Raw genomic sequence first — 27,307 nt, 5'->3', positions numbered from 1 at the left:
ACTTTCGTCCATTGCTTGTCATACTTCTTTATTTCATAATTCTTTCATACCATCTGTCTTAAACTGCTGGACCTCTCTTCCTTCCGATGTTAAAGCGAACCCGTCATTACGGAATCTTAGGAAACACTTAGATGGACCTTCCATAAAAGTTACATTATGCTCCTTCTCTGAAAGTAGACATGGCCAGATCCTACATGTAACACACAGACTGGAATGCAACTGCTTGAATAGATACCTCTACTCGAAAGGCTTGATAGATAGTCCTCTGCTCATGCGGATTATCGAATGAAACAAACTTCCACTATCTTTTGCGATGCCCACTATACGATAATCTCCGCACGACTTACTTCAATCCAATATCTCACAATAATCTTACTGAAAGATTGTTACTATTTGTAGATATCGACCTTTCCTCCGCAGAAAATAGTGAATTGTTCAGCTTTGTTTTACTAGCTAATAAAAACATTTCTGATTTCATACATAATACTTACATCACTTTTATGTTATACTATTTATCTTTTCTTGATCAATTTGAAGACATGCATAATTTTGAAAGCTTTGATTAGGTTTAAATAATAAATCACGCAAGCTCACCACCCAACCACTTTTCCTCTCTTCCCTGTGCCCCCCCCCCCCCCCGCCCCCTTCATTTAGATGTATAAACAGAAGAAGAATAAAACTTAAATATTTTGTAATTTAATCAAATATTCTTTCACATTTCGTTTTATTGCTGATCTTTTCCATCTTGACATTGTACGTAAAGTGGTTTAACATAATTAAGCTTTACAGCTCGTTATTTCAATTATATATCCTGCGATATTTGTTGTATTTTGTCTTGTCTGTATAAAACGAAATAAAGTATATACTTAATGCAGTGGAAAATAAGTTGTACCTCAACTTCAAGTGTGTTACAGAAAACCACGCCGTCACAACCCTCATCTTTTCTAAAGACCGGCTAGCACAGACCAATTGTGCCTTTTCCCAATCGTACAAGGGAGGTAATTAATGTCACTTCCTGTGATAAAAATGGCGGCAATTGTGAAACTTGACTGACACATAGGCCTACATGTAGGCCGTTGGTGAGCTCCGTTGGTAAATGAAAACATACCTAAAGCAAGTCTCTACTGCAAAATACATAAAACACAATGTTTATGATCAATCTTTCTTTGTTTGGTTTTAAAACTTCAGTTAGAGACATATATGTATATGTAATTATGTATATATGTCATGTATGTCTCTGCTTCAGTATATGAAATCGGGTCCAACCACAGCAGCATCAGTATGAGGCGATCTAGCGCTCCAAGTCAAGGTGGCGTGGCCAAACGTCCTAGGTTTTCAGCGCCGTTCAAGACCCCTGTCCTGAATCACCATCAGGTAATTAAAACTTCAAAGTTGAAGTTCAACTCGTGTATATCACATACACACTATTGTAGGACCGGGTTTATTAATATTGTAGAGAAAACTGGTGTAGGGTTCTCACCAGCCTTCTCTAGAAGACTAATGAATGCTCCCGTATCCCAATACCCATACAATACAGTGACGAGTACTCACGTTTAGTGGCTGTATGTGTGCATTGCAGGGTTCAGGATCAAAGAGACCGCTCTCTGACACCCCGCGGGATTTTATACTAGCTCACGTGCGGAATGAGCTCCAACCAAGGGAGATAACTCCCCCGATTTTCACTACACTCCTCCCTGTTTTATGAAGGCCCCCTCCTGGACTCTGTACACTCCCTGGGAAGAATTGGTGGGTGTCCTAGCATTCATGGCTCCAATGGCATGGAGGGCTCCAGATTCTAGGGTTGATGATCTTCCGAGGGACGACGAGGGTGTGGGCCTCCTTAAGCTAGATCTAATCCTATGTCTGTTGTCTAACTCCCATGACTGGAAACGGTGCACTTTGGAACCGTTACTCACATGGGAGATTCTTTCAGAATAGCCGAGATCCTAATTTCTGAAATTCTATTTTTGTTTTACTAATAGCAGCTATGTATATGACTGCTGTGTTAGACGACGGTCAGAGGGTTTTTATCCTCAGACTTCCTAACTAACATTTAACTCTGAGTATATATTTAAATATCCAAACTTAAGGGAGTTGGGGTTGTTCCGAAGGCCCCAGCCTGAGAAAACCCAGGGGTTCCTTGAACAACCATTTACTGTTTTATGTGGAGGGATTTTATTGAGGGTTAATGCAACTTACTTCATGAAATTATACCTGCTGAGATGAAGAATAACTATTTGTGCAACTGATATATGTACAATATTTACATTCCCCTATGTGAGGAAAGGCTTTAAGTTGCTTGTTAAGTCCCAGCACCACTCGGATGACGGTTCCACTACTAAGTGGTAGGTCCCAGTACCCGACGGTTCTATGGGCAACACTTAAGCCATAACTGATCCTATATACATGTATTAGATGTATTTTGACCAATTAAACCAAAACTGATAGTTTCATAGGATAAAAATACTAGGAGTGTAGTCACTCCATTCCCTCCCCCCTTTTATTGGAGAGCACTCTTGATAAAAAACTACTTATACTAGAAGTGTACTCCATTCCTCACCCCCTCTCTTAAGATGAGGTGTGCTCTCTGTGACCAATGGCTACCTGATGACCTGATCGAATTTTAATTATATGTATTAGTTCTCAGGGGAGGGTCTCTCAGGTAAGCTATATACCTGTCTCCACAGATTCCTCCCTCTCCACCTGAATACTCAAGGGGGGAGCCTGCGGTGACCTTGAGAACTTGTGCTGGAGGTATAGAACCTCACACCTTATCAATCTGTTGGTGTTGTGGCAGCGTGCACACCCTCAGAGGCTCTCGGACCCACAAATTGAGGAGAGATCTCTGTGTGACTGCACGCCCCCCTTGAGGGACTTAAAGTTCCATCAGCACCAGAGTGCCTTGAACTCTAAACCCTCCTTCCGAGAATTAGAGAATTCCGATATTTCATAAAGTATATAAATATCAATTGGGATGCTGCCTGCTGAGGTTCCACTGGAACCCCGCGGTGCACATTACTGGTTACATAGACTTTTAAGACTTGCCCCCTTGAGGTTCTACAAATAATTTGGAACCCTAGGAGGCATTTCTCTATTTTGGATATTTAGGGGCTCCACCGTCACCTCCAGCTCCTATAAAGCGGTGGTAAGGTGGATATCGGGTTTGGTGATTTAGTGGGGCCCCGGGTTGGTGAAGGGGCATCCCCCCCAGACGTTTCAGGGGGAATGTTGTCGCCCTCAAGGTCTGTCTTCTCCGGCTCTGCCAGGGGAGCACAGACGGGCCCTGGGGGCGAGGAAGTCTCCGACTCCAATTGAGGAGTCGGATTTGCATACGTTTTGGACTCCTCTGTCCCTGTGGACGGTGGAGTCCCTGAGGGAGAAGTCCCACCCACCGGCCCTTAAGGGGTCGATGGCCATGGGGCTTCGGGTTCTAATAACCCTTGGACCTCCCTAAGGAGGTCCTCGAGCCCATCTTCCCGGTGGTGCAATTCCAGGATGTCCATTTATAGTCCTGCAACGGAATGGACTGAGAGTTGCATTGTATGGATCGGAATAGTAGCATTTCCTATCTATATACTCCTATTCACCACCTGCATTTGTGCCTACACACACCACCTGTATTCGCTTGCCTAACTTACCTTCCCCCCTCCCGTAGTGTAACCTAGGGTAGGAAGTAGTTGTCAAATCTACGGGGTTGTCTGGTTTGTCTCCCCGTACGCGTTACTGGTTTATTCTGGTCCCCCCTCAAAATGCTATCGGGAGAGCCAACGGTATTCGAGCGGTTCGAGACCCCGGGGCCTGTTGATGGTTTATTTGGGGACACCACACTTGGCGGTGTGTTACTACCGCTTCCGGGGTGTTCCCCCCCCACGACTCGCCGTCGGAGCGTCACTGTCCTCCCCTGAACTCGCGTTACACGGGTCTATGTCCTCCTCGTCCGAGGGTACTTCGGTCCGTGAGGAATCATCGTACGCGGCCCCCGGTAGGAGGTTGTGTCTTAGGTTTTTGTCTCCCTGTATAGGAGAGTGATATAGGGTCCCCATTCTTCCCCTAGACTGCATGAGTAGGTACCCCCGGGGTCAATCTTCCATGGTTTGACAGACATACTCAGCGGACCCTGGTTCTGTTGGCGCGAAATCCCACGACACTGCAGATAGCGGCCCTTCAGCGCGTTCTCGGGTACTACCGGCATGTTTGTAAGAAGCTCTGATCCACCTCCTGGGTTCGGATCATTCTGGGTCTTCCATGACACGTCTCTGTTGGAATGGGCTTCTCCTGGCGGCTCAGTGTGTGGTTCCCTGACAGGAAGGGGTATATGGGGCTCCACTGTCTCTATTCTCATGACGTTCTTCCCCCTTGCAATTTTGAAGTCACTGACCACCTTCATAATGGCATGATCCACCCCAGAGGATACCGATGTGTTGCCAAATAATGGCCCCACTGCACTGGAGTTGGGCTGGACCATGACCGGCTGCCGGGTGGTCTCGTTCCAGCTGACATCACAAAATCCTATGGAGTTTGAGGGAATAGTGGTGGTCTGAGTCGCCGACACCTTAGCGGTATTCTGTTTGTTCTCCCTATACGGGGTGAAGGGAATTATCTGATCTGCCATCAGGAGCCTCCCGGAGTTCATATCCAGAACGCAGTTATTTTTGGCTAAGAAGTCTACCCCCAGCAACATGTCGTCGGTAATCGGTGCTTCACATACCGTCCAGGGGGTTACTATGTCTCCCACGCCGATGAGTAGATCTTTTATTTCCCACACATTCTCCACGTTGCCGGTGAACCCTCGGAGCTGTACGCGCTTTCCAAGTATTAACGGCCCGTTCAGGTGGTCCAACAATCCTCTCCGGACTAACGTCATGGTGGCGGCTGTATCTACGACTGCTCTTATGGACGTTCCATTCAAAGTTACTGGTATAGTGAGGCTGCTGCCTTCAGAGACCACCAACTTTATTTCCCTATGGGGGGATGGATCCCGGAACCCATTGTTTGATGGTGACGGAGAGCGGGACCGCGTAGGAAAGCTTTTCTGGCGGTCTGGGGACATGGAATTGTTTACCGGGACGCGGCTGTCCTCCGTGTTGCCCTGGCTCCTACCATTACTCCATCCTGGTGGCGTAGAGTTACGTCCTCGGTCCCACGTCTTCCGGTCAGCAGTAGGGGAACGATCCCGGTCCCTAGGCAGAAATTGACGGCCGTCATTATCCGTTGACCGTTGGAAGCGCCGCGGGGAACCGTCGTACCCGGGAGATCGAGGTCTTCGGTCGGGATTTCGATTCCCTTCGCGATACGGAGGATACCAACGTGGATCCCCCGCCGGCGGGTAATACGGAGATGCCACCTCACCTCCACCCTGATTATGGTATGGAGGTGGGGGCTGAGGCTGGTAGTACGGCGAGTTAGCTGTCCCACCACGCGTAAGCGACCGTTTGAGATCATTTACCTCATCGCTTAGCATTTTAATAATCTCCTGCTGTGTCTCACCGTCCCCGGGTTTGGTGCCTTCAGCGAACTCCACCTGTCTACTCGGAAAATGTGATGAGCGCGTGCCAAATAACGCGCGCTGGTTCGCTACCGAGGCCTTTATATATTTAAGGGCCTTATGAACCGTCTTGGGATTCTTTTCCATTGCTTTTTGAGCCGCCACCTTCTCCCGGCATCCTTTTAAGAAGGATTCTGTCGCGATTTGATCTTGGGTGGTCTCATCAGCATAAGCATACCCATCATTGGTAAGCGTTTGGATACGCTGAGCGTACTCGGCAAGGGTCTCCGTTTCTTCCTGCTTGGCATACTGGAGCTCGCGCCTAGCTACTACAGGTACATCCTTGTCACTGAATCTCTCCTTCATCTTCTTTTTTAGCCGATGAAAGGAGAGCGCGCCGGGTAGTTTATCTGCATATTCTAGCGCGTCCCCGCTTAGACAATCAAAGAACCGGTTAATTGTCTTACGCTCTGACCATGCGTTGTCGGCTACTATGCGGTCAAATTTTAGGATGAAGGGTTCCCATCTATCCTTACCAGTAAATGTTGGCATCTTGTGGCGCTGCGGGCTTTTACTGCGATGTCGGTGGTGGCGGTGTCCATCTCTCCGATGTCGGTTGAGGTTGTCACTGGATGACTCCACATTAGGCTCCTCCTGACTAGAGAGATCTAAGTCAGATGGTTCACTGTCCGATGAGTCGGCACGGCGGTTTTCCACTCGGGCACGACGCGGATTGCGGGCACGCCTATTGTCAGCGGCCCCTCGATCGGTTGAGCCGCGCCGAGAACCGTGGTCGTCCCGATTATGCCTATCATATGTGTGCCTCCCCCCCCCTGGATCTCTATGGTATATTGACTGTCTGTCTACTGAACCTCTACGGGTATACTTAACAGCTGTATTCCCCACATGGGTCTCTGTTCCCATATTGGGAGGAGGTTTACTATCCCCTGAGTTATCCGGTTTAACACGGTTTGGTATACTGAGGCCATCTATGTACCCTAATAAGGGAGTTTCTACATTGGGCCTACATACAGGGGCTGTGGGCATGTCATGTATCTGTGGGTGTGGAATGGGTGTAGACCCCCCATAATCATTCGGTGGTAAATTGGTAGTAATGTTACCACCATAACCACCCAGGTCCCTGGAACATAAAGGGTCTAAGTCAGCAAATGTCTGGACTCCAGCAGATACTGGGTGCCTGCCTGTTACCTGGGGACCTGGTTGAAATCCATAACCTACAGGTATGGCATTGGCTATGGGTTGAATACCTTGACATGGTAGATTGTCCCCAACATAGGATCTGGTAATGCCCATAGATACCGGTGACTGATCCACAGAACTGTTCATGTTGTTCTGAGGTTCTGGAAAACCCCAAGATGTTTTAATGTCTTGTTGTTCAGGCGATATCTGTATCCCCCATGTATTGGCTTTAGATTGGGGAGGGTATGAGGTAACCTGATCCCTTATGTAACGACCATCCCTAGGTAGTACATTTATGATGCTGTCCAGATAAGGGTTACCTTGTGGAAGGTTCCCCGACATGACTAACCCCCCTGGTGCCTCCCGTTGTTGGGTGGGTTCCCCCCATACTGGCGGAAAGTCAGGAACTGTGGGTTCTAAGGGCTGGGGGTCTAGTGGTACCTGGTCATGGATGTACTGCGCCCCACTAGGGGTGGTTAGCTGAATTGTTCCCGGTTGTACCACCTTACCAGGAATTGACCTGGTAACAGCAGACTCCTCCTTCAAGAGTTCCGCTGTCCCCCTGTCTACCATAAATTTATCAAGCTTACCCCATAACTCTGTAAATTTGAGGTTCATGTCCCTCATTGCATCGTCCTGTTTATCCAGGCGACTTTCTAAATTTTTCCCAGGGGAATGGGACCCTCTCAAGGAACTGGGTGAATGGGGTGGTGAGGTTGGTCTCAGGTTCATACCTGTAATCCTCCCCTGGCATATCCAATCTAGCCAAGTGTCTTTACTAATTCTTAATTCCTTTAGGGAAGACAATGTTAATTCTTCCCTCCCCCTGATTTCTATTATCTTCCCTGCATAGACTTCCCCTATACCTGGAAGGGAACAGAGTTCCTCCTCTGTTGCTTCCCTTAAATTAATACAAGGCATGGTTATCACAGGAAAAATAAAGAAGGCAACACAGGTGGTGTAAATAAAGAACACAACACAGTTTTTGTATGCAAAAGGGGTGGTGTAAATAAAGAACACAACACAGTTTTTACATGTGTTTGAAAGCTACTGTTGTGTGGTGCTATGTAAAATAACACCAATAATACATGTAATTATATCTAATCTATGCTATCCTAATACTAACCTAACACTAATTTCCTATAACTAAAAATAAGTTTCCTAACACTAACTACTCTAACCTAAAATACGTGCGATTATAACACACCTCCTCCGTACGCCGCCAAAATATAATGGGCGGCCCACAGCACAGGTGCGTAGCCGTATAAAAATAACTACCTAAACTAATTTCTAATTAAAAAAAACCTATGTCACTGTATAATTGTACACTCGGCCTTTGTATGCCGCCGATATGGGCGGCCCACACGATCAAGTGTACCAGCAAAAACACGAAAAAAAAACAAAAATGTTTGTTGGAACGACAATTAAATCGTTCCAACCTACCCTAACCTACAAATAGTTAGCAAAAAAAAACCCCTAATAGTCCGACAGAGTGTCGTTCTGCTCCGTAGGCAACATGTGCAGGTCAAAACAAAATGGCGCTGACACGTGCTGTCCGGAACAGGACGACACTAAGTTGAACAAACATGTAGAAAAAAATAGAATTTGGCGTGAAATTCTCACACACTCTGACACCAGTGTAGAGAAAACTGGTGTAGGGTTCTCACCAGCCTTCTCTAGAAGACTAATGAATGCTCCCGTATCCCAATACCCATACAATACAGTGACGAGTACTCACGTTTAGTGGCTGTATGTGTGCATTGCAGGGTTCAGGATCAAAGAGACCGCTCTCTGACACCCCGCGGGATTTTATACTAGCTCACGTGCGGAATGAGCTCCAACCAAGGGAGATAACTCCCCCGATTTTCACTACAATATTTCTCTAGTGTGTTTACCTAGTATTTATCAGAATCATAACTGAATGTTTATTTCAAATTCATATATACAATTATAAAATGTATCATGTTTAGCATGGCTGGGTATCAGATATCTTGCCATTGTATAATCAAATTACTTCATTGCTAAACAGTCTTTCATGAACCTTGAAACATAAATTCATCTTAATTGTAACATACCAGTATATATTTAATTGTATGGTTAAATTCAGTTACATGCAGTCCAGGATGGTACATGTTTAAATATTTTTACCTGGTGATTCTACTATAATTTACTGATTATTCCTATTAGTCAACTTTAAAAGACAAAAATATTGTTTTAATCGTGTTTCTTTTAATATTTGACTTTGTCTTTACATGTTGCACAGATTTCTCAATTAAAACCAGATAGCACCAATGTCTCTCAACCAGAAGCAGAAGTGAAAAATGTACCAGTCCTGTCAGAAGTGTGAGTATTTTCTTGAAAATTTTGGAATCCACTTAAAAATCATGCTAGTTCATGACAGATAAACAAAACACCCCATGGCAATCATGTAACAATCAATATATGTATGCATGATTCATATAATTTAATACATGTAAATTTTGTGTATGATGTTGATTGTACAATTCTTAATGGGACAATGCATTTTTTCTGCTTTTAAATACCATTATTCAGACATGTTTATGATATGCATGACCTTTCACTAATTGTTTGTGGAGATTTGATGTACATTTATTTGGTATTAGACTTGACAGTGAAAACATTACCGAATGATTATATATAACACAAATCTATGCAGCTGTAAATAAAATGATAAATAAATTATTTACATGTGTCTAAAAGTCTCATTTATATTCATCATTGTATCGGCACAGAACACAGCAGACAAAACCAGCTGTAGCTGAAAAGACCAATCAGGATGTCAACAGAACTTCAAAACCCCATTTTAGGCAACCCTTACATGTGCGTCCATCGACTGTAGACAATCAACTTCACCAGAAAACTAAAGAAAATGAAACTGAAGCAGGTAATCTTCAGTGTTTTGAGCAGTTTTATCACGGTTTTAGCATTAGGTTTGTGTAAAATGAATTTAAACATATGATGTGAATCAACATCATTGGTAGTTACCTGAATCCATCCTCTGTAAGCATTGTCAGTAGAAGGGTCAATGGGCTGATATTGATCTGTATAATCTATTTACTATCCCTTACATATAACTTCATAACAGCTGGGTTATTAAACTTTTGAGGTCAAGAAAGTCTCCTAGTTTCATTTTAAATGATCCAAGTTATGAAATATGATTTTAGAGGAAGCTAGTGGAGGACAGACAAGATACCTGAGTGTGATGTGGTGTAAGAGATCCAACAAAAAGGTATGCTATCATTTGTCTCTGATAATTCTGCATGCTTACTTGAAAGAAGTGAGACTTATTTTAAAGCTTGCATTTGAAGACATATTTATGTCATGATATATTTAAACTTATTATTCTCTATTGATCATTAATATACTATTTCATTTTTTTCAGCACAAAAAATGGGAAGGAGATGGTGAGTATTTCAAAGTATATATTTGTCTAAATTATCACTGTTTAATGTAATAAATTGTGATAAACTATATTTGAATGGTCTATTTATGTTGAATATAATTCATGAAGCCACTCCATAACAATCTGATATTCTAAAGTGCAGCTTTAAATAAGTATATAACTGGTAACCCTTGAAAGGAAAAAATCATCAAAATACTTTTTATAAAATCTATCTTTGGAGGAACTTTCAAAACTATTTGAAAGTCATAGTTATATAGTTTAGATCAATTCATAATGTGAAAGAAAAAAAAACTAATGAAAAAATGTTTAAAAAATAAAATTAAAATGTATGAATTAAATTTACTTTTGACTCTTAATTAAAACTAAAAATAGCTCATATCTCCTGTTTGAAATGACTTGTGAGATATACAATGTATATCAGTATTGTTTTTATATCAAATTTGTTATACAATTTTTTGTATATTGAAACTTTCACTTTATTGTTTGTAGCTATTCTTATCACAAAGGGAAGATCAGTGACGCTGCTCGACATGGAAGGGAAAGAGTAAGCACAGCTATTGTTTCAATCAGTATTTATTTGCTATCCTTTACATTACACGCTAAGAATTTGTCCTGAAACTTGTATAGAATACATTTTCCCAATGTCTTGTTACCAAAGTTATGGGACCAATACTATTCTTCAACTTATATAATATGCAACAGTACTAAATACACTATCTTTAAAGGCATAGTGTCAAAGATATCCTCACAAAAACATACATTTGATAAAAATTATATGTGTAATGAAGAAACACATGCTTTCATCTTGAATATTTTAAGAGAAATGCAATTTTTGTATGTTGAAAATTTGTAGGTAACCATTATCAATAAAATAATAGTAAGTTAGTTGAAAACAATTGTCACTTTAAACACAATTATTAGAGTGAAAACAAAGTAATACATTTATTGTATTAGGTATTTTTTAATTCATTAAAGTATTTATCTTGAGAGAGTTATTTTCCTGAAAACTGGGCATATATTTCATATTAATATCCTAGACCCTATGATCAGGTCCTATTACCTAAGTTATTAACCAAATACATTAATATTTCAAATGTCAGTAAATTTTTGATAGTGTAGGATAATCACTTTTGAGTTTTTTTAAACCAACATTAACAATTACCTAGTTGTAAAGGAGATATAACCAAGGTAATATGCGGTAATATGAATGTTACATCTCATTTCTAAGCAAATTTTTGAAAAGATGGCTTTGGATTGGTACCAGTTTGGGAATTATTGTATGTTTCAACAAGTAATTTTAACAGTCTGAAGATTGTATTAGTAATTATTTATATAAGTCAGTTGAGGCATGGATGTCCCTTTACAGTACAGATTTAGAGAGAGATCATAAGTTCCAGCCAAAACATGAGCAAAATGTTTCTCAATACTGCTTCCTATTACAGATATAAACTAAAAGTTCAATATCTGGTCAGAGTAAGAATTTCAATACTTGCAGTATCATTGTTTAAGTAATGCTACATAAATTCAGTATTAGAATTAATTGCTTCTGTAGAATTGGTAAATCGTCTGGATACAAATCTACAGAGCTAGAAACACTGAAGGATGACGAAACCTTAGCTGTTGGTGGCAAAGAAATCCAGGTAGTTAAACAGCCTTTGTTTGATTATCCAGGTAGTTAAACCGCCTTTGTTTGATGATCCAGGTAGTTAAACAGCCTTTGTTTGATGATCCAGGTAGTTAAACAGCCTTTGTTTGATTATCCAGGTAGTTAAACAGCCTTTGTTTGATGATCCAGGTAGTTAAACAGCCTTTGTTTGATGATCCAGGTAGTTAAACAGCCTTTGTTTAATGTAGTTATAATGTTTTCATGTATTACTGGCTTGCTTTTGTTTTTACATGAATTTTGAAAGTGGATTATAGAATGAGTAGTTACTAGACTCGGCTGAATTTCTATTTCTATGACTTTATCTGAATTAAAGGTGTGTGGATAGAACCAATAATTTCATGGTAAACATTGATAATGTAATCAAGGAAATCTCCTCTGCTGTTTTTATGTTGTTATTATTGTGTATATTTTATATTAAATATCAAATGTTTCAGTAAAACTAAGAATGAGGTGCTATCAAATTGTGATAGAAAAACATCAGATTTCTTAAGTTATCTCCCCTTTGACAGGTGATGTCTGTGATGACTGAACAACAGTTTAAGTCGGGGAAGTGTTTCTCATCATCGTCACTGACACAGTCATCATCCTCTCCATCAGTGTGTCGACTTTCAGGTACAGAAACCACCTTTGCATTTATCCACATTCCTTGGAATTTTTAAATTTTGTAAAATACATGAAGTGAAAAGAAATCACATTATTTCTTAGGATAGTTGTATTTATTAGGCGTGAAGTATTATTACTTGCTTGTGAGTACTAGTTACAACAGTTTGTGGTCTATATCTTCTTTGCATTTTCATTGACTGTTTTAACAACACCCATAACAAGTTAGAATACGTTGACTTTTGTACATCCATTATATAATTATCAATATTGCTGGTTTGATTGATTGATCTATGACTTATGCTATTTACAATGTAGATCATGAATGTCATTTGTGGGTTTTGTTTCTGGATGTAGACCAGAGTGCAGTCAATAAGGCGTTCATCAGTCCACAAACCCAGGGTCACTCCACACAGACTTCTGTCAAAGCTGCGGTAAATATTTACAAAAATCCCCATAAAATTAAAAATAAAGTGAACATTCATTCTCATGGAAAAAAACGCTGTAGCTAACTATCCATATTGGTTAAGTGTACAAAGAATTAAGAATGAACATAACCTTTCTATTATTTGTTGCCCATGTTTTGGTCTTTGACATTTTTCAATTTTGAAATACCGGTATGTATGTTTTTATCATTACTCTTACTAATTCAGATGGTAAATTCTGTAACTCAACAAAATATATGAGTTTGAGATTCAGATATGTTTTATGTTATGTGTACATGTATATTTATATTGTTAGAATCTACATTTGATACCTCAACAAAACTAAAAGATCTGAGTTGATATATCATTAGATTATATAACTTCAACCTTAATTTTGAGATAAATTTTATGTTATGTGTACAACAAAACCAGTAGATGCGAATATTCTTCCTGAGTATTCAGTTATATTATACTGTCTGTCTATATTGATCGTTAGATTCTACATTCTGTAACTTGACAAAAACACACGAGTACTAAGATGTGTGTTGTATGTTGTACAGACCCCCAGCCCACAGTGCCAGGTCCAACCAAGACACAGTGTGGACCAGCCAGGAGCTCTGGTGATGCCCAGACCAGGCAAACAACACCAGGTAATCACATGTCTCTAGTAACACAAGTTTAAGGGTTTAAAGGTAATCATACCCCAGGTTGTTTCAGATTAATTTACATGATTGGAGACTACAGGATGAGAAAATGACTAGGGCCAGATTTTAGTAATAATACATATTCTGAAAGAGAGTATTCAAGTGAAAATCTACCCAATGGGAGGACTCCAAGCTAACCACAATGCATAGAGTGTCTTAATTTTTTGGGAAGTTTCCATGGGTATTCTAATTTTACTTAAATATCCGTAAGATGTCATGATTTCAAGATATACATCTCACATTGTTTCAGTGGTTTTCTAACAAGAACTCCCTGCCCGTTGTTGATGTGGTGATAGACCCCCACATTGCCTCCCACCTTCGTCCCCACCAGAGAGAGGGAGTGATATTCCTGTATGAGTGTGTCATGGGATTCCGAGATTTTGGTGGCCAGGGAGCCATTCTAGCGTAAGTGAATAATGTTGAACTACTTGTAGAATTTACAAATATGTCATAACCATGTTAATTATATTTGAAGATGTTTAAATCTAATGCTAAAAGGCTTTATTATTGTGGAACGTCATAAAATAAATCAGATGTATGTGTCATATGGTGTGTATATCCTGGTTTGTATTATATTAGTGTTGGGATAAACTTAACCTTTGTGTATAGTGATCCTAAAAAAACAAAAGTCTAACTACGGAAGCAATTTTACTGGCAATGTTCAGCACAAGATAAATTTGTTTTATGCTTGAGCTCTCCTGACCCTGAATATTCTTCAGATTGTCTTTTATAAGAATCTTTCAGGTCAGTCATTTAGAAAAATTTTAATGAGTTGCATTACTAAGATACCCAGATGCTGAATATCCAGAAAATAACCTGGTTCTGCATTGATCTCCTTAATTTGCTCTTTCAGTGATGACATGGGACTTGGGAAAACTCTTCAAAGCATTTCACTACTATGGTACGTATCCTGTGGGAAATCAGGTAAATCATTTGTAGTGAAAAGAAACTACAACAGTTAGAATAGATAGTAAAAAGTCTATATAAATATATTCACTTACCTTGGTTACTCTGGATATCGTGAAGTTTTTCCATGGCCACACTGACTTTGCGATAACAAGGTTCGACTGTATATTTCGCATTACCAAGTATGTGGTTTTACTCTTGACTCTGTTAGATTCATCAATGATACTTTGTTTTCTTTATCCTGTCGTTTTCTATGTGCCGTGTTGAATTGATATTTTATGACTATATTACAGGACTCTTCTGAAGCAGGGACCTTACGGTGGCCGACCTGTGATAAAGAAGGCCCTCATCATCACCCCGGGCAGCCTAGTCAAGGTAATAACTTCTCTACTCACCCCAGACAGCCTAGTCAAGGTAATAACTTCTCTACTCACCCCAGGAAGCCTGGTCAAGGTAATAACTTCTCTACTCACCCCAGGAAGCCTAGTCAAGGTAATAACTTCTCTACTCACCCCAGGAAGCCTAGTCAAGGTAATAACTTCTCTACTCACCCCAGACAGCCTAGTCAAGGTAATAACTTCTCTACTCACCCCAGACAGCCTAGTCAAGGTAATAACTTCTCTACTCACCCCAGGAAGCCTGGTCAAGGTAATAACTTCTCTACTCACCCCAGGAAGCCTGGTCAAGGTAATAACTTCTCTACTCACCCCAGACAGCCTAGTCAAGGTAATAACTTCTCTACTCACCCCAGGAAGCCTGGTCAAGGTAATAACTTCTCTACTCACCCCAGGAAGCCTGGTCAAGGTAATAACTTCTCTACTCACCCCAGGAAGCCTGGTCAAGGTAATAACTTCTCTACTCACCCCAGGAAGCCTGGTCAAGGTAATAACTTCTCTACTCACCCCAGACAGCCTAGTCAAGGTAATAACCTCTCTACTCACCCCAGGAAGCCTGGTCAAGGTAATAACTTCTCTACTCACCCCAGACAGCCTAGTCAAGGTAATAACTTCTCTACTCACCCCAGGAAGCCTGGTCAAGGTAATAACTTCTCTACTCACCCCAGGAAGCCTGGTCAAGGTAATAACTTCTCTACTCACCCCAGGAAGCCTGGTCAAGGTAATAACTTCTCTACTCACCCCAGACAGCCTAGTCAAGGTAATAACCTCTCTACTCACCCCAGGAAGCCTGGTCAAGGTAATAACTTCTCTACTCACCCCAGACAGCCTAGTCAAGGTAATAACTTCTCTACTCACCCCAGGAAGCCTGGTCAAGGTAATAACTTCTCTACTCACCCCAGACAGCCTAGTCAAGGTAATAACTTCTCTACTCACTTTAGTGCAGATTTTATTTTAGTACCCTCCATCAAGATGAAGATTTTTTAGGCTATCCTATCAATCAGGCTGATGTTGATAAGTTAAACTCCAATATGTACAGACTGCGAATATATTAACCAAATAAGAATATGTATAAGACATTGTCACATTCTATATCAGACAGATGATTCAATCAACTAGAACCATGTCAAGGAGTACTTAATAATGTTATTGGCTTCTTGTAGATTATTCAGATTGATCTACATGTACTTTTGTATGACATATTGTTTTCTCTAATTTGGGTCAAAATACTCGTTAAAATTGCGATATCTGTGTTGTAGAACTGGCAGAGAGAGATAAAGAAATGGCTTGGTAATGAGCGTTTGTCTGTGTATGCTGTCAGTACAGACCAGCGTGTAGAGGTACACTATTCTACAAGTCATCAGTATTTAACACAAAATATGCTTTTGTTTCCTCGTTTGAAAGGCGACTTTCATTATTGATACATGCAATTTATTAAGTTTTATTAAGTTATGGATAACAAGTAAACTTTTATGTAGAATATTTCATTTTAGTAATGTTCATTTTGGATGATTTTGTCTATGTCAGCTTTAGCTATTTTAACAATCATTAACAACAAACTCTCTATTTTATACCAGGATTTTGTGAACACAGCCATCTATCCTGTCCTTATCATATCCTATGAAATGTTTGTGCGGGCCTATGACATGATCCAGAAACTTCGATTTGATCTCATCATCTGTGATGAAGGTCACAGACTGAAAAATACAGCTATCAAAACAACATCTGTGAGTTCCTTATTCAGCATTTTGCACAGAAAACTGCCCTTTATATTCCTCCACCAGGATAGTGGAATAAAGCATTAATTATTTGCCTAGATCGTCCATAATATTTCATTTAATGTCTTAGCACCGTATCCGTGATGCTGTGTATGTGTGTTACACCTTCAGGTGTACTATGCCATTTGTTTCATATGTAGGTGGCTATATCTGCCAAAGAAAAAGTGATGACGTTTCACAAATGTGTAAAATAGAAGCAAACGTAATGTTATTGATTTGATATTTAACAATTTTTTACAATATTGACACCTTGCAGAATCTGAAAAACGTTGGCACAGTTTTAATACCATTATTGATTCTGAATTTTTCATGAATTTTCCTCTTTTGTCATTTTGTATGCATATCTGTTTTACTGCTTAAAACATATCAAGGGTGACCTGGGTATCATGATTGGTGATTATTTACAGCTGATCATGTCTCTGCCTACGAGAAGGAGAGTGGTACTTTCTGGTACACCAATACAAAATGACCTACAAGAGTTTTACTCCATCGTAGAGTTCTGTAACCCAGGGATACTAGGTAATTTCAAGCGAATCCTGCAATACTAGTATACTTGTATTTGAAGATAGATCCTCTTTATTTTCATTTCAGATTATCATAATGTGTACGATGTATATTTACATGAATTATTTATTGAACAGTTTCCTTTTGGGAAAGTCTACATCCGTAAATTGTCATGAGAATTTAGGTATTAAGGCCAAAATAGTGACGTTTACCTGGTATTTGGAAATCATGAATTTATTGTTTTTTGGTTTCTCCATTTTTTAGGTTCAAGCTCTGCATTTAAGAATGTTTATGAGAACCCAATTGTAGCATCACGTCAGCCTGGAGCTAGTCAGGAGGTACTAGACATAGGAGAGGAACGTGCCTCAGAACTGTCTCGTCTCATCAAACTCTTTCTGCTGCGTCGCACACAGGAGATCAATAACAAATACCTACCACCCAAAAGTATGTCTTTCCTGTTTATGGGACTGGTCTTCACTTTGTCGATTTTCATATATATCATGATGGGGGGGGGGGGGGGGGGGGGCTACAGTAGCTTAGTCAGTAGATTGTAGGACTAATGTCAGGTAAACATCCAGGTGGGTGGTTCCTCTGTTTATACTCGGGACAGTTTGTGTTATCTGGATTAGGAAACAGGTCAGGAACTGCCATGGTCTTCAAGATTGTATCCTCTCAGCCAGATACTCCACCCTAATTGCTCTGGATATTGTATGCCATTTGTGTGTTGTCCAGTTATTAAAAGGTGGCCCCGTTTCATAATGTGGATGTTGATTGGACAATAAACCCTTAAAACAAAAAGTTAAATATTTGAGAACAGAATAGCCCAGGTCAAATGAATTGCCACAGTTGATGGTTCTTTATGAGCCATCTCTAAACCACATTTTATCCTGTAATTCATTATTAAAGTTCTATAACATTTTGTACATGATTTTTGTTATTATGCCTGATACTTGTTGCTTGTTTTATAGGTTGTCAGACTAACAAAACTACAGTTTAAATATTATAGCTAGAATGAGATATCCACTGTGTTTACCAGGTGAGGTGGTGGTGTTCTGTAGTCCGTCAGACTTACAGGTACAGCTGTACCGGGTCCTGCTCAGCTGTCGCCTTATCAGGTCGTGCCTCAGTGGACAGATGGAGGGAGCCCCACACCTGATCTGTATCGGAGCCTTAAAACAATTGTGTAATCACCCTTTGCTTCTTCACAGCAAAGCCAAGGATGCACATTAATGCAGTTTGGATGAGGTGGGTACTTTGCCATTCTCCTTAAGTTGAGGAAATTCTGTAACTTTTTATAATTCCATAGCAGTGCATAATATTGAAAAAGTGTTACTTTGACGGGTAAACAATAATATAGATAATTTCAATTCTAGACTTGATGTAGAGTGTGCTAAGGAATGCGTGCGGAACTGTGGCCTAATAGTATTTAGAAAGTTTGTGATGCAACAGTAGTGTCAATTGATTATTTTCCTTTGTTGTTATTGAAATACATTGTAATTGTTTTGCTCAGTCTTAAAGATTTGTTGTAGGAAAGTGTGTTGAAAGGATTGTTTTTCAGTATATGATAGAATTTGTTTGTAGGAATCGTCTGTGTACGAGGGATTGTTTTTCAGTAGGAATTTGTTTGTAGGAATCGTCTGTGTACGAGGGATTGTTTCCTGTATATCCAGAGGGATTCCTAGAAGAGGAACAAATTGAGAAATTCTCTGGGAAACTTCAAGTGCTAGCTGGAATATTAGCAGACCTGCAGGAACAATGGCCAACAGAGAAGTTGGTACTGGTGTCCAATCATACAAAGGTATGCTTGTAAGCTCTGTTATGCAATCTGGAATTGTTTAGGAAGATATCAGTGCAATTTCAAAAAGTAGAGCTTCATTTGTGTATGGCACAAGCATATACGTATTATTTGAACACACACAGCACAAATATTTGAATAGACAGAAAGAAAGTAAGATTGTAGAAAATGACTGGTAAAAGTGTATTTTTAACTGGCAAGAGCTGTTAGAATTTTCTTGAAAGGAGTACAGCTTACTGGACATGTTTATGTACCAGTACGTGTTAACTAAGGAAAATCATTTTAATGGTTGATAACACTTTTAACAGAAATAATTTGTTTATATCATACATGATGTACTCGTTTCCTGGCAGACTTTGGACATGCTACAGAAGTTTTGTGACCAGAAGAAGTATGGCTTTCTCCGGCTTGATGGCCAGACGCCCACTAATCGACGCCAGGAACTCATAACCAAGTTTAACAACAAGTTCTCCAAAGAATGTAAGATTGACATACTGAAATGTTGGAACAACTTGTGTACTTCTCAAGAAATTGATTCTCTTAACAAACCTGAATTGTAAAGTTGAGCCTTGTAGTCCATCAGGGAACTTGTTTTCCTTCCATCAAACCAATGGTATAGGGGACGGGTTGTCCCACAAAATATCAAGCTAGAGTTTTAGGGGAGAGGTTGTCCCACTATATATTCAGCTAGTGTTTTAGGGGTCAGGTTGCCCCACTATATGTCCAGCTAGTGTTTTAGGGAACGGGGTGTCCCTCTATCCAGCCAGTATTATAATCATGATTTGGTATCTTTTTACAGTTGTATTTCTTCTGAGTTCCAAGGCAGGAGGTGTAGGCCTGAATCTGGTTGGAGCCTCCAGACTGGTGCTGTATGATATTGACTGGAATCCTGCTAATGATTTACAGGTTTGATGTAGCCACAAAGTCATATTCTTCTTGCTTAATTTCCTAGAGTGACATACATATATTTTGATATTTTTGATGACATTACTTTGATGAAATCCATACTGGTAGGCAAGAATAAGGTGTACAATATATAAACATGTTCAAGTATTGCTGAATTGATTACAAGCTGATAGCAAGGATACTAAATAAGTTTCTTGTGCTGTTTTGTAGGCCATGGCACGTATATGGCGTGATGGACAATCCAAGCAAGTTCATATCTACCGATTACTGACCACTGTAAGTACACCTTTATTGACGTTCCTGGCTCCCACTTAAACACAAGAATACTCAGATATATCAGAATAGTTTTTGTCGGATCCATACAAAACATAACACGATATGGGGAGATCACCATGTACATTATGAAAATACATAGAAATGCACTGGTCAAAGGGAGACAATCTAGTTAGTAGACGATACAAATTATCTCCCCCTAGACCATAATACATAGTAATGCACTGGTCAAAGGGAGACAATCTAGTTAGTAGACGATACAAATTATCTCCCCCTAGACCATAGTATGCAATCATAACTGATTGTGTCGATATTTTCAGAAATATTTGTAAAGATTTACGATCTAATAAATTATGAACTTTTTTGTATTCTTTGATATAACATACTAATGTTATTCTATCAATTAAACTACAGGGTTCCATAGAAGAGAAAATCTACCAGCGTCAGATCACTAAACAGGGCCTGAGTGGAGCCGTCATGGAATGTAAGGCAGGCAAAAGTGATGTGCAATTCTCTCGTGAAGACCTTAAGGTAACACACAGAAATCTATTACAATGAGGAAAACTGTCACTACTAATTGGATTTATATTAATTCTGTAGACATTATATTTAGTTGCATTAGTATGGTGTGAAACAGTATGCTTTGTTCTGACAGTTGTTACCATTCATGTTGATATATATTTGAAATGTACTTACTATATATGTAACATATGTTCACATTCAAATTATAGCTCATGATATACAATATAATTATTCAATCATTAATATGAATTGGATTGTTTTGCATTGTAATCTAAAAACAATGTTTGTATAAAGATCCATGTGATCAAATCACTTTGCCAATTAATTATTAGAAATTACTCAAAGAATAATAATTGTCTAGAAAAGTCTCTCACAAGATCTTATTTCATCTCGTACTAACATATTTGACCTTGTGAAAGTTTTGAGTTGAAGTACAATCATACATCATCTGATATATACCTGGTAGGCTTATTTTAAGTTAACCACATTGTATTTCAAATTATATTTGTGTGGATATAGAGGCAGTGTTTTATTTCTGGATATAGAGCATTGTTTGATTTCTGTGCAGGACCTGTTTTCCCTGAATGTCAATACGCTGTGCGACACTCATGAACTTCTGAGCTGCGACTGTCAGGGAGGTCCAGACACAGTAGTAGGTTCCTCTTCCAACACAACAGCTCCCTCTAGTGTCAGACCATGTCAGCTAGGGGCCGGAGGTATCCATAAGGTTAGTAATGTTGGTAAAATATAAAATAGTTCGACTGCATTTAAAAAAAAATTGTGGGTGAATAAATCTGGATTCATTGCACATTTTTGTAATTAGCAATATAGGAACAGACAATTTTTGAAGAGGTATTTGATAAGGTCAACGTGAATCACAACAGTATACCAGTATACAGAACTGTCTCTAAAATACATTAATGTTTATTTTGTTGTAACATACATGTTTTACCTAAACCAAAAAGCCTTCTCTATATATTTTCAGTTATATACTTATTGTTTAATATATACAGAGTAGTTCTGAGTACTATTATTTCCAAGATATCTTTATAAAACATTCATGAAAAGTATTCATGAATAGCAACAGACCCTTTCAAACGTATTTTGTTTAAGGTTTTTCAGTGAAATGGCATTTAGTTTAAAAATATGAATTTTCAGCACTTCATACGATAATTTTCTATATTGTCTATAAGATGGTTAAAGAATCAATTTTCTTGACTTGCATCATTACCACAAGTTTTTCCACTCAAATACAGCTGTGTCATTTTGTTTACAAATCCCAATATTTTTGAAATTTCAAAATCAGGTTGCTAAGCGGAACCTTGGAATGGACGAGCTGATGGACTGGAAGCATCTTTCTGGCAACAGTGGCAAGACTAATCCTGTAAGTACTGATGGGAAACAATAAATAAAAATAAAAGTGAAAGTGTGGAGGGCGGTAATTGTACTAAACTTGTAATGGAGTGTTGTGCTGTATTTCAATTAAGGAGAAAATTAACATGAACAAGGTTGACAAGGGAGGAAACTTTATTTATAGTAACGAGTATTTTTGGATTGAAAACTTTAATGTGTTTTCATTTTTTTTCAGGAGTGGTTCCTAGATGGTGCATCAGAGAATGTTTCCTTCATGTTTTGGCATGAGACAAAGTCATAAGCTGTTCCTATAGATACCTGGTCTGTTACCATAGTCTTTCAGTGTTTGGTGCTTTATTTTTCTAAAGTGCTAGAGACATTATAATGCTTGGTCATTAAAGTATTAATTTGTTATAAAGAAATATTTTCTCACAGTTGTCAATAATCCAAAATTTTATCAATAAATACACAGGAAACATGGAAGTCATTTGTGTTTGCTTTATGAAAGGGTGATTTCAGATATACTATATTAATTGTACCAGAGGGGACAGAAAACTTCTTCAGATGTCTCCGCATCATAGAATGTAATTAAGGACAACTCCAGTAAAATGTCTACCTGATGTGGGAGGACTTCAGGTTTGTCAAGTAGGGAACCAACACAAGTATTTCATCATTTAAACAGCAACATAATATTAAGTTTATTCAGCACTCATCATGCAAATAATGTCAGCATTTCTGGAGTCCCTTTGTGGGATATATAATGACAGCCTGACAAGTAGAGCAAAAGAAGAGGTACCTCACATGTCTATACAACTAATGATAAGACAATCGCTATAACTTCAATCAAGTAAGTAGGGGTTTGGACAAGGTCTCCATTCAGTCACAGATTTTGTTCAATAAATAAAAGTTGATGCATAATATAGTCACCATTTGATCTGTATAAGTATGTGAGTTGTTATGCGAGTGTTGTATAAGAGTTAGAGAACATTTTGGTAAAATAAGTAATCAGGGAAATACTAGGAGCATGTCGCATGAATATAAAGAAAAGCATTCCTATGAATATTGATAACAACCTTTCAACTGCTCACAAAATATTTGGAGAAAAAAAAAAAAAAAAAATACCTTGGTGGTAGTGGACTAATAAATAAAATAAATGATACTCGACACATTTTATTACCAAGAATAAAGTTACAAAATGTAGTGTCTGTGAAGGTGACAAAAAATGAATTATTTTGATAATGAGAATCACCAGCTTTCATGATCTGCTGGCATGTTCTTGATAAGGCCCTGAATCCTTCCCAGAATGATCTCGTTTGTACTACGACAATTGTCTGGTCCGTAAGGAGGCTCTATAAACACAGCATCAGATATAGAAAGTATTTCACCATTGTCCCCTGTAGCACTAACTGGAAGAAGATTCTTCACAAGCCACAGTTTTAGAACATGTCTTCGCTTTTCTATCTCCTCTTCTGAGAAACTTCTCTGTTCAGCTGTTTTAAAAAGCTGATCAAACTTATCTTTGTGAGTCTGTGTCTCACTGTTGAGAATAGTAATTGTTCTGATAGCATGACCCATCACTACTTCCATTTTGGTCCTATCTTCTTCAAATACAAAGAGAACAATGTTTTCTGAGACTGGGTCTACAGTATACACCCACCCTGTCCATTCAGATTCATCCTCGGTTACAACCAACACTTCTTTGTTGATGTACTGCATCCATTGCTCTGGGTCTTTGTGAAATATGGGGTGCTTCTGCACATCCTCATTTTTTATGTCCGACATTTGGATGTTCATGGAAGGATTCTTAGTATCAAAAATATACTCAATACTATCAAAGTATAGAATGCTACCAATGAAAATAAACAAACTGATGTCTGGCCTAGAATATCTATTTAACAATTTAGAAGAACGTCTACATGTGAATCGGCCCTTATATTATAAAGGTTTGTTAATTCCAAAACTTTTTACTGAGACAAATCAAATGTCTGCATGTGTTTGTACTTCTGAAGTAACTCGGTTTTGACAGCTAGCTGGTTACGAAGGACATCTATCTGTTTTAGCTGTTCTGTCTTGCTGTACTGAATCCCAGGCATTTTCTCAACACATTCTCTTGCTCGCTGTAGTTGACTCTTCAAATCGGTCATCTTCTGGGACACATCATGAGATTCTTTTTCGATACTAAAATAAATTAAAATAAATAAAGGATTATATTTTCATCAACAATATGGAATACAGTAAATAATACAGATAATAATAAAGATAGCTGAAAAGTAAACACACCTTGATTTTTTTTTTATATATTGGAGGCTGAATCACACTTAAAAATGTAAATTTCTCTATATAAACTTTTGTAAACTTTACCTTCTCCCAAGGAGGAAACTTAAAAAAAGGAGCCTAGGGTCATGAAATGCATAATTTTGGTAAAAACACCTTCAGACCCTTCCATATATGCTAAGTATTTTAGATTAGTTTAAACAATATTTTAATCAATACTCAAAACACATACAGATACTTTATATGAGATAGAAAACAATCTAACACATACAGATACTTTATATGAGATAGAAAACAATCTTAAGAGTTTTAAATCCAACCATTATCAGCCATGGAGCTCAGAGGTGATAAGTGCATACATTCCTAACTAAGTCTAATAATTCAACAATGGCCATTGTAGGTTTCTGCAAAATTCCTTTGTAATTGGTTCAGGGGTTTCTGAGAAGTCGAAAATGTAAATTGTTTAAATTGGTTACTGATAGAATACAATGGATGCTGGATGATGCGGTCACTTGAGACTGTCTCGGGTGATCTAAAAATGTATGCACTCATTTAGGTGATACTGAAAAATCTAGTCTAGATAAGAAAAGTTATTTTTGGCATTTAACTTGGAAATAGGAATCTGATTAATTGTGTACGAGTGAAGCCAATTAAAATCACTGTTGAATAGCTTTGTGATAATATTTCACCATACCATCACATGGTATTCTTTATCTGTGATATTTGACTGTGTTGATATACCACACAGTCCCCTCCTTCTAATGCCTTGGCACATTCTGTGCAGTGATCAATTAGCCTCTGTGACACTCTCATTTCTCAAGTGTTTTGACCATACATTGTTGTGTCAGGGTAAATTAGTTTTGTGGTTTGTATATACACTGACTCAAACTGCTTGACTGCTGTTACCCCCTCCCTATCACAAGGATACCAGCATTCTTCATATTTGGGAAATGGCAGCATGGTCTAAAAGGTGGATCAACAAATTAGATATTGATAAATGTTATGTCCAGTAATCAATTGATATACTTAAACATACCTGGTATATTTATTGATATTCACTTTAAAGTTTAAATATGTATGATATCCAGTGACAAAAAGAGAACATGTGTTTCGAGATTGACCAGGCCAGACCATGTTTTATAGTATTGGTATGCTGCTGATAAGGATGATAGGGCATGGATTTAGTACAGACACTGAGAGGGTGACCATACTGATAGCAGACAGGTTGGTACATAGCGAGTTGACCTAATAGGACCTGCCACTTCTACAGGGCTGGCCTCATTAATTTTGAAGGAAAGGGAAAACAATCTTTGGTTTAGGCTGCATGAAGTCGACATCTGTTAACATAAACTAGTAGTAAGTATAATATTACAAGGTGCTGGAAGTTTCACAAATAAATTCTGAAAGATATTTAGTGTTAATTGATTCCTACGTACTGTTAAAGGAACAGTTTTTTCACTTTGATACCAACACCCAAGTTGGGTGATCTAAAGATCGTCCCACAGAATTTTACTCTCTGATAAAATTGAAGTTTGTCAAATAAACAAACAGACAAAGAGATATACACATAAATTTTGGATAGTTTAATTAAATTAACATCAATTTCAGTCAGTTTTATTAAATTAGTAGTAACATAAACTTCAGATAGTAGCATTTAATCAACATAAATTTCAGGTAGTTTTATTTTATTTGGGACAGTTAGGAAACATTATCTCACACTCAGCACTCATACACTACATCAACACAAAGTAAATTTTGCAGTGTTAACAAGGCCAACTTACTAATGAGGAAGCAGCTAGCTACTATAATTATAGTAATACATGTAGTGAAACGGGTAAGTTTTGACATTGTGCTTGTTGAAGTGACTAGGGAAAAATTAACTTCGTGTCCAGAGCTACGTTTAACATTGCAGCTACTCTAGTATAAGCATGCATCAAATCTGGGTATTGTTTTTGAGTGAAAATCCGCTCCTTGTACACTGATAGCATTGACTTTTGGTATTTCATTCCTTCAGTCATTTTTAGGCATTGTAGTTAATTAAAAGTGGCTTAGATGGTATTTCCAACGGGACGTATATTGACAAGTTAGGGAAACCTACCAACTTGCGTATAATACACAAACTTGCCTATCATATGCCAATTTAAACAGGTGGTCAAGAAGCGGACACGCTTATAAGAAGACCGATAACTGCTATTGCTATTGCTACTAAAACAGCCAAAATATCTTTGAACTTAATTTTTAAATTTTTTTTGGTCAAAGTTGAATATATATGTACATGGTACATATGCAAAAATAAAATTATTTGCACATTAAAAGAACCAAAAACTGATGCAATACTTCAGGTTACTAGTAGAATAATATCAAGTTTTTTAAGTAGACCACTTTCAGTAATCTTTTTGTTTGAGTTTTCATAATATATGCAAGTTGGCGGTTTTCCCCACCCTATTAAATTGAGATTTAGACTATTTTTTTTACTCTGTTATTCTCTACACTACTGTAGCAGCCTATCTAATTTTTTTGGGAATGCTCTTTTTTTTTTTGGCGAAAAAAAAAAAAAAATTTGCCGCCCACGTAGGGACTCGAACCCTAGACCCTCAGATTAAAAGTCTGATGCTCTACCGACTGAGCTACGCGGGCTTCTTACACACTGAAAACCAATTTACAAATATATTCCACACAACTTAAATGTCTTGAACAATGATTTCTAATTTTGACAATATCATCTATATCTTAAATATTCGCCTCCTTGAAAACATCTGCTTCAAGTTACAGAAACAAGACATATTTTAATAATTGTCGTTCTACTGACATTAAACATTCCGCACTGTTGTAGCGTCTGTCAGTGTCATGTCACATGCATGTATTTGCTCATGTTGGAACACCAAATATAAAGGCGGTCTTGCCCGATGATAAACATTAAAGAAAGTAACAGTGTAGAATATATATTCATTATCATAGTTACCTTTTGAGAACGTCGCAAACCAATGCCAAGAAACTCAGTTCATTTTCTGCCGCTTGATCAGCCATCGTTCACAAAACGATTAATGCTAGATTTTCTATTCGTATTTTCGTATCTGGTAAAAACAATGAAAATCAA

The 27,307-nt window shown here is 38.5% G+C and overlaps 3 protein-coding genes and 1 non-coding gene across 4 annotated transcripts; 1 reads left to right on the top strand and 3 right to left on the bottom strand.

Moving 5' to 3' along the window:
- The first annotated feature begins 1,017 nt into the window (after positions 1-1,017).
- LOC117332473 (DNA repair and recombination protein RAD54B-like) lies at positions 1,018-22,419 on the top strand. The gene is given in 27 exon segments (XM_033891392.1): positions 1,018-1,113; positions 1,247-1,374; positions 8,949-9,028; positions 9,439-9,590; positions 9,871-9,935; positions 10,089-10,110; positions 10,599-10,653; positions 11,662-11,749; positions 12,285-12,387; positions 12,733-12,809; positions 13,361-13,450; positions 13,755-13,909; positions 14,358-14,405; positions 14,704-14,785; positions 16,065-16,145; positions 16,383-16,532; positions 16,991-17,102; positions 17,352-17,531; positions 18,124-18,332; positions 18,718-18,885; positions 19,236-19,362; positions 19,682-19,788; positions 19,999-20,064; positions 20,476-20,592; positions 21,152-21,310; positions 21,890-21,967; positions 22,172-22,419. Coding segments are annotated over 26 exon segments (2,730 nt in total). The 5' UTR covers positions 1,018-1,113; positions 1,247-1,281; the 3' UTR covers positions 22,238-22,419.
- A 671-nt stretch (positions 22,420-23,090) lies between these two features.
- On the bottom strand, positions 23,091-23,886 carry LOC117332558 (gem-associated protein 6-like). Its single transcript, XM_033891521.1, has one exon. It carries the CDS (start codon positions 23,728-23,730, stop codon positions 23,182-23,184), a length of 549 nt encoding a protein of 182 aa, XP_033747412.1. The 5' UTR covers positions 23,731-23,886; the 3' UTR covers positions 23,091-23,181.
- On the bottom strand, positions 23,091-27,286 carry LOC117332578 (mediator of RNA polymerase II transcription subunit 9-like). Its single transcript, XM_033891553.1, has 2 exons — positions 27,173-27,286; positions 23,091-24,114 (listed from the first exon to the last, which is right to left on the bottom strand). The coding sequence occupies exons 1-2, from the start codon at positions 27,235-27,237 to the stop codon at positions 23,901-23,903; spliced, it is 279 nt and encodes a 92-aa protein (XP_033747444.1). The 5' UTR covers positions 27,238-27,286; the 3' UTR covers positions 23,091-23,900.
- Trnak-uuu lies at positions 26,775-26,847 on the bottom strand. Its single transcript has one exon. It is a non-coding gene; the product is annotated as a tRNA-Lys (tRNA).
- Positions 27,287-27,307: the final 21 nt, after the last annotated feature.

This window comes from Pecten maximus, chromosome 1 (genome assembly GCF_902652985.1).
Source record: "Pecten maximus chromosome 1, xPecMax1.1, whole genome shotgun sequence".
NCBI classification, from domain to species: domain Eukaryota; kingdom Metazoa; phylum Mollusca; class Bivalvia; order Pectinida; family Pectinidae; genus Pecten; species Pecten maximus.
The sequence above is the reverse complement of the archived record's forward strand: the minus strand, read 5'-3'. Positions and strand labels throughout refer to the sequence as shown.

Bases quoted from the DNA above. Each gene is read 5' to 3' on its own strand.
- LOC117332558 (XM_033891521.1), bottom strand. From the start codon at position 23,730: ATGAACATCCAAATGTCGGACATAAAAAATGAGGATGTGCAGAAGCAC.
- LOC117332578 (XM_033891553.1), bottom strand. From the start codon at position 27,237: ATGGCTGATCAAGCGGCAGAAAATGAACTGAGTTTCTTGGCATTGGTT. The intron at 24,115-27,172 runs GTAACTATGATA...AATTTATTTTAG, and splicing joins GTTTGCGACGTTCTCAAAAG to TATCGAAAAAGAATCTCATG.